At 38.4% G+C, this 7,462-nt stretch overlaps 1 protein-coding gene across 3 annotated transcripts; it reads right to left on the bottom strand.

Annotated features, from left to right (window-relative positions):
• Positions 1-267: 267 nt before the first annotated feature.
• LOC147847242 (cilia- and flagella-associated protein 65-like) lies at positions 268-7,063 on the bottom strand. 3 transcript variants are annotated; one of them, XM_087339403.1, is made up of 9 exons: positions 6,827-7,063; positions 6,444-6,599; positions 6,028-6,294; positions 5,640-5,918; positions 4,185-5,464; positions 3,868-4,078; positions 2,177-3,767; positions 1,169-1,992; positions 268-536 (listed from the first exon to the last, which is right to left on the bottom strand). In XM_087339403.1, the coding sequence occupies exons 1-9, from the start codon at positions 6,983-6,985 to the stop codon at positions 306-308; spliced, it is 4,998 nt and encodes a 1,665-aa protein (XP_087195529.1). In that variant the 5' UTR covers positions 6,986-7,063; the 3' UTR covers positions 268-305. The 3 variants fall into 3 exon arrangements, with proteins under 3 accessions (XP_087195529.1, XP_087195530.1, XP_087195531.1); XM_087339404.1 differs by lacking the exon at positions 6,827-7,063 and having other exon boundaries at positions 6,433-6,587; XM_087339405.1 differs by lacking the exons at positions 6,028-6,294; positions 6,444-6,599; positions 6,827-7,063 and having other exon boundaries at positions 4,185-5,475; positions 5,640-5,723.
• Positions 7,064-7,462: the final 399 nt, after the last annotated feature.

A 7,462-nucleotide genomic window follows, 5' to 3' on the forward strand; every position in this document is an offset into this window, starting at 1 on the left:
GTGTGTGTGAGAGAGAGAGAGAGATGCATCTGTATATTTATATATATATAAAGTAGACTCCCTAAAACTTAAATATAATTATACCACGTATGGTATATAAGACTTATACAAAGTTGTGTTGCCTTTGCACTAGTATGCTCCTTACTGTAGGTATATTTATCATGATTCATACCACATATTTCAAATAACGCGTGTACATGAGACAAAGTGTGAGTACACTCCTTGTCTTAAACATAATTCTACCACATATAATATATAATGCTTGTATAACTATCATGCTTACAAGAATTTTTGAACAGCTCCATTCAGATAACATTATAATTATCACAGAGTTCTTTGATAATTTCAAAAATCATCAATTCTAGCATTGTCCTTGGAAGATCGAACATGTTGAAATGCAAGGAAAGGTCTGATAACTTATAAGAGGACATTCTAGAGTCACATAAGCTAGCTTGTGACATTGACTTTACTTTTTGTTCAAAAAACATTACTCCATTGCGTAATTGTGATTCCAAAGTTTTTGTGTTGAGAAGTCCCTAAAAATCAATTGAAATGAAAAGATAAATTGTCATATTATAAAATCCTTTCAACAATCTAATTACACATACAACTCTTAAAGAAACTACCTTCATTCTTGTAAACATGCTTTATTTGTATCCCCATATGCAGCCAATAAAATCTCACAATTCACAATCAATATTTTACCGATGAAGAGATGTTCACATGATATGCATGTCCTAAACCAATGAAGAGTTTTGCTCATCCAAGAAAATGACTAGTAACCAATTTATTTCGAACTCCCTAGAGAGTTTAGCAACCTAACTTTATTGCAAACCTTTCAATGAACCTTCTTATAGCCAAGATTATGGCCTTTAACACTACAAAAGCATAGGCAATTGGGTCTCGTTTTTGGGGCTTCCCTTCCAGACTGATAGGAGAAGTGGTGGTATTATGAGCAAGCACAGATCAAAGTTTGATGAAGAGGAGATTGAAAGTCGGGAGTAGTAATTTCAAGCAATTAAAGGTGAAACAATGAGGACAAAAATGTGTATACTCAATGCATAACTAGCAAAATACAAACTCACAATTTTACCCATTTAGTAGCTATCTGCATACTTGATTAACCACAAAAACATATTTTTCATAAAAGATTTGCTGCTACCCTCACCTGCATTGCTTCGCGAAACATCGTTGTTACTATGTGCATTATCACATCCATCTTTCGACTGTCAGATCCATTGCTATCATCCATCTGTAGCTGCATACCACTAGGTGTTTCAAGCTTTTTTGACAAGCAATCTGTTGGTGTGATTGACCCAGAAACAGAAAGGTATAGTGTCCCTCTCTCTATTGATGTGTGCTTTATATGTTCTTGATGTCCTGGGAGGTTCATTGGTGAGGGGGGCTTTGAAACAAGGCGAGGAAGCTTTTCCTTCATGGAGGATGTCAATTTCTCTACGACAGACTGCCGCCGTTCTCTTTGATTTCTATGGTTAGTGGAAGACACCATGCTTTCCTGCTTCTCTGCCAAGACAGCCTCACCATTTGTACTTTGGTGATCTCCAGTAGACATGGCCTCCTCTTTAACACGTGCTTGCTGTGAGATAACTTCCTCTACACGACAGCGGAGTGTTGTCTCGAATATCTGGGGCTGCAGCCCTGCAGTAAACGTTAGCTTGCATACACCACTTCTGTCACATTCAATGAGACCCTGTGCAGGCATGACCGAGAAATGGCCATGAACAGAATTCTCTGCAGAATAGCAACATTCCCAGGAATACCTAACGGCTGAACTCCTACTTGTATTTTTTATGTTGACCAATTTTTCCACTGAAGACATTGCAGGTATGTCTCCATAAGTCACATGTTCAGTCATCAGAATTGCAGGCAGGCCTTTCCATTCATGCAGATTTAGCGAAACTAATTCATTCTCTTGCAAATATTCCTCCCCTTTTCTCTGTATGTCATCAGCTTCTGTGTCCATGCCAGTACCTTAACATTTGCATTGAATTAAAATTTCTGTAAGTTGGTTGTGAAATAACTATTATTGTTCTGAATAGGGAATGTAGGTGTTTTCTTTGATTTGGTTCTTTTTAATGAACCAGTATTTATGAATAAATAATGAAAATGAAAACTTCACTGTTGATTGATATTTTTTTCATCATCAGATGACTACCTTCAATTGATAGCCTTGCTCCTTCTCCATTCATCACAGAAATAAACATATCTACTGAGTATGTTTTTGTCTCTATAGGTCGGAAGTACCAATTCAGCAGCAAAGTTTCATTGGGAGGTATAGAACCAGATGGATTCAAACAAGTAAGTATTTGAAAATCATAGTTTTCTTCCTGAAGCTGTGTCAATGGAGTAAGGTCGACGATGTATTCCAGCTGTGAAATCCCATCATTTCGCAGCTCAAAAGTCTGCAAAGGTGGATTGACATTTCCAATTGCAACTGATTTCAACTTGAAACTGCTAGACTCCAACACAAGAATACTTGTTGCTCTTGGAAGAGTCTCACCACAAAGCATGAGGGGCAAGCCATGGCCATGTTCAAATTGTAAAATAGCAGGAAGCACGTGCATCCCCTCAACGATATGCTTGTAAGTAAAGTTAATGTGTGCTGTTTCTTTTGGTTCCAGAAAACCATCACTAGGGGAGACTGAAATAAGCTCTTGCTCACGCACATTCATATAAAGTTGTTCATCCTCATCTGCTGGTTCTAGATCTTCAACCCATTTTTCCAAGTCTACCTCTTTATCATTCCATAGCCTTATCTTCCACGAAACTGGTAAGTTACTACAGGAACTCACAACCAGTTCAAAAACAGTGGGCTTAGCAGCTATGGTCCCTTTTCCAAATAAAATCTTAAATGGGGAACTGAAACTCTGGATTGGTTTTCCTCCAAGTCCAAATAAATCATGACAATAATTACTTAATCCAATATCTTCTTTCGTTTCTGCTTCAGCAAGCATATACTCTAGCTCATCAAGGTGTAGTTGACGCCAAGCTTGTACTTGGCTCAAACACTCGTTTCTCACACCACAAATAGAGAAAGATGGATATAAAGCCTTTGCAGACAATGTGCAATGGGGTGATTTTTCACTTTTCCCCCCTTCTGAGTAATTAATATTGCATACAATTCCAATCAAGAACATCGAAGCAATTTTGGGCTTAAATGTAATATTGATATCTTTGGAGGAATAAGAATTGATTATTCCTTGGTTGCTGTCAAACTTTAGCTTGTAGTCATCTGTCTTTGTGTTTTGCAATGGCGTGAGATCCATCAAATATTTTAGAGAGCCTTCTGTGGTGTTGTAGATAGTCAATTTATGCCTCTGAGGAAAGCCAACTAGAACTGTCCCAAGCTCTAATTGCTGAGGCTCAATTTTGAATAGGCATTTAACCCCTTCCCCTTGGAATGTGGTAGTTATTCTTTGAGTTTCTGAACCAGGAACCATATTAACTAAGATTCCTTCTTTGTCATCAAGTATACCCATCTCAATCACACTTGTGATTCTACAAAGAACTTCATCTGTAAAATATGAGGGGGAGGTAGGACAAAAAGTGCAACGAAGCTGCAAACTTTGTTTACCTTTGATAATTCCATGTGCAGGCTTAATAGAAAATACCTTTGAGCATTCAAGAGACCCTTTCAGAGTGAAAAAACCAGGAACTGTAGACAAATTATTCATTATTATTGTCTTCTCGGTAGGGACTCCTACAGTTGAATGCTTAAAATGTACATCATTGCTTTCTAGTTGTACCTGTTCAGATCAAGGATGGGAAAGTTTTAAAAAAAGAGCCCCGAAGAGTTATAATTGATAGATGTTACTAATGAATTTCTTAAGCGTTCATGCAACTCACCTTAGGATAATCACTTTTAGCAACTAACTTCAAGTGCATTTCCTCAGTCTGCATTCCATTCACAATGCAAGGCAGATTCAATACATATGATCCAGGTTTACTGGCTTTGAACCTAATACTTATTAGCTGGAAACTCTGCATTTCAATTACACCTTGTGAAGGCATAATTGTGAACTCCTGACCCACAAATGTTGGACTCTCAAATGAAAACCTGAAAAAACATTTAAGCCCCTATTAGATCCAAAACACATTTGATGTATTGGGATCCCACATTTATCTTCTCTATATTTCAGAGCATGTAAGAATGAAGAGCTCACCATAGAGGTGTGCATCCCTGATTTCGTAGAGCTACAGTCTGGTACACTTGGCATCCATGCAAAACAGGCGGGAAAGAAACCTTTGAGGGAAAAAAATACACATTTGATGGGAACTCCTCCGCTTTTGACATAAAGCTGTTTCCTGAAACTTGTATGGATACTAAACAAGGTGCAGCCAGACAATTCCCCTCACAATATTGTGAAATGCTGAGGTCCAAACTTTCATTATAGTACTGATTTTCCTTAGCCGGTGTGAATGTGACATCAAATGTTACAGTCTCCTGAGGGGGTATGTCAGCATGTCGAGGCGAGACAGTAAAAATATTTGATGATTTCTTAGTTGTCCAGGGCCCTCTACTTCGCACAATTGGTTGCGTGCTTGTTTCATCTATGACTTCCAAGACATAGCAAAGACAAGAAAGCACAGTTTCTGAGTTATTTCGTATCGTTATACTCTTCTTTTCAGTTTGCATGCATAATATTGTTCCAAAATCTATAGATTTTGGAGCTACATCTACTGAGCTTAAAGTTTTTCCAAAAAAATACTCTTCCCATATGTTATCTGTAGTACAAGCCTGCTCAACCAGCCTCCTTGGATGCTTGCCAAACAATGCCCCCGATGAACTTGTTTCGTGCCATGAAACTGATGAACTGTTAGGTGGTGAATTTCCATCTGTTTCTTCTTTGTTCATTATGATCGTTATATCATTTAATAAGCTTGTTGGTTTCGGACTAATCGATAATTCAGTATTAGCATCCTCCGCAATTGCATAGGCATCAAGTTCATGGATCTGATATTTGGCGACACTCCCAGTGACATCTCTATGCTTTGATAAATCTGACAGCTGTAGGGTTGGAAAGTTCACTTTATCAAGAAAGCAGCAACCTACAAGATCACAATATAAAGGATGACAATCTTGGATGATGCAGAAGACACGCTTATAATAATTTGCAGCTTCTCCTGGTTCAAAGTAAGCCTTCACACAAACCGTTGATTGTGGTGCAATTACTCCCTTTTCTGGCTGTAAATCGAATATGCTCGATCCTGTAAGCTTGAACTGGAAACTGACATGAACCATAGACATGTTGTATATTGAGAGGGAACTGGAAACACTTGTTCCAAGAGGCAAAGAACCAAAATCTATAGCCCTTCTTGAGATGGTGACACAGGGAGATACAGCATTCCCCGAGCAAGTTAATTTATGCATATTTCCTTGGGAGGTTGTCACATTGATCTGACCACTTGAAAATGTGCCAGTTGAAAGGGGACAGTACATGACCTGTATAAAGGCTGAAAATTACATCAAAACTTCACGACCTCTGGTTTCTTTAAGAAGTAACTATTTCAAGTAGACACTTTAAAAAAGAAAACGTTTACTTCCATGTACATAATTGGTATAGTTTACAGAGCGATAGGAATACAGATTATCGTGAAAAACATTGCATTCACCACACCTTAACTGAAAAATGTTTGTTTGGCCGAATTGAGGATTCGACGAGCTCCACTTTGAACACAGGTGAAAAAGAGTATTGGACACAATCTTCTATCACATTAATGTAGACTTTTGCCAATACTTCAGATGTATTGAAAACATTTAAGATGATTTCTTTTGTTGATCCCACTACCACATCACCAAAATCAAGGACAGGCGGAGATAGATGAAGGAATACATACTTTCCAGTACCATTGAGGTTCATAACGGTAGTTGCATTCTCAGCAGTGACACAATGTGCCTATAATACAGTGCACACGTTTTATTATCAAACAAATAGGCATTCACAAGTAAACTAATCTTATGAAACGTTTTTACTTTTTGACTGGATAGAATATTTTGAACAGTACCTGTGCAGAGTAAGTGCATGCTTTGTCTGGCATGAAGCAGCAGATGGCAGATGATCTCTCCCCGGACTGTAACAAACCTGCCTTTGGCATTATGGAGAAAGGTGGCTCCACTATCCATTCATACAGTGTAGGTTTATCACTGATATTCGAGAATTGGAAGAGCTTTTCAGCAGTTTCTTTCACGCTGCAGCTCCCAAAATCCAAATCCGCTTGGCATTGCACATTCCCTGTGGGAGCTATACCCTTCAAGGCAACTGAGAATGATCCCTGTAGTATACAGCAACCACATAAAAATGGCACAAAGGAGCTATTTATTATTGAAAAGAAAACACCAGATCTTACGATTGTAACAATGACTTGTTTTCATAACATTGCAAGATCTAACAAATGGGATGTGATGCTTACAAAATCATCACCTTGGTGGCGCAAAAATGCAGTTTGTTGTCATAGTCCACCAATCTGGAGGGCCTGAAAATGATTCCGATGACACATGTGACTCCCGGGTTCACTCGAACAGGACCTGGGTACTCAGTTGCAAAGGCCGGGCAATCCTGTGTCGACCAATGCAGGATCTGCAGTTCCTTCCATTTCAATATTAATACCATCGTATAAATGTAGCACCTTTCTGATTAAAGCCAAAACAAGCCTCATGCAAGAAAAGGCCGACTGTTAAGATTTCATAACATGCGCATTTCAACCATATAAGTATACTTACTTTTGAATGAAACCACGGGAATACTGCTCGAATGCACATTAAAATGAAACTAAGAAAAATATAATGTACTTCTGTTGTCGTTACCTGGACATGCCTGCTGGTGTTCTTGAGAGAGAGCGATTTGCGGTACTCTTTTCCAGGCTCCCATCTCCGCCATATCACATGATTATTGCAGCTGCTGCTGCTGCTACTTCTCATTATGAACCCGCACGCCTCCATTCCTTGCTCTTTCTCTTTCTTCATCTCAAACCTACGTTTCTTTCTCTTTCTTCCACACCATCGCGATGGATGATGCTACGTACATGCGCATTCTCGCAGTTATATATGATGCAAGCCAGCAGTTACAAATATTTATATGTATATATGTATATATGAGGGATTTTACCACGGTAGCTCTTCTCTTGAATTATTCGTGAAATTCCCCAACTATGCCCCAAAGTTAATTAGTGGAACGTGTTGAATTTGCCTAAAGAAAATTTTACCCCAACTAACTTACATAGATATGCTTTGGTTATATTCCTATCAAGAGATACAAAAGCATTGTGTTCTTGTTATTTGTATGTAAACCATCATCTAGTAGATAGCATTTTAATTCTTTGTAAAATGAATTACTTGTCTCTTCTCACTTATTATTTTGGCCTGGAAAGGAGAGATTGCGCAACACATTCATTGGTTAATCACTTGTTTTGTTTGGGGGTCAAAGAGGTGGGAGATATAGTT

This window comes from Azolla caroliniana, unplaced genomic scaffold (assembly GCF_043228905.1).
Source record: "Azolla caroliniana isolate FFs.n. ecotype wild unplaced genomic scaffold, voAzoCaro1.0.p SCAF_1311, whole genome shotgun sequence".
Taxonomy (NCBI): Eukaryota; Viridiplantae; Streptophyta; class Polypodiopsida; order Salviniales; family Salviniaceae; genus Azolla; species Azolla caroliniana.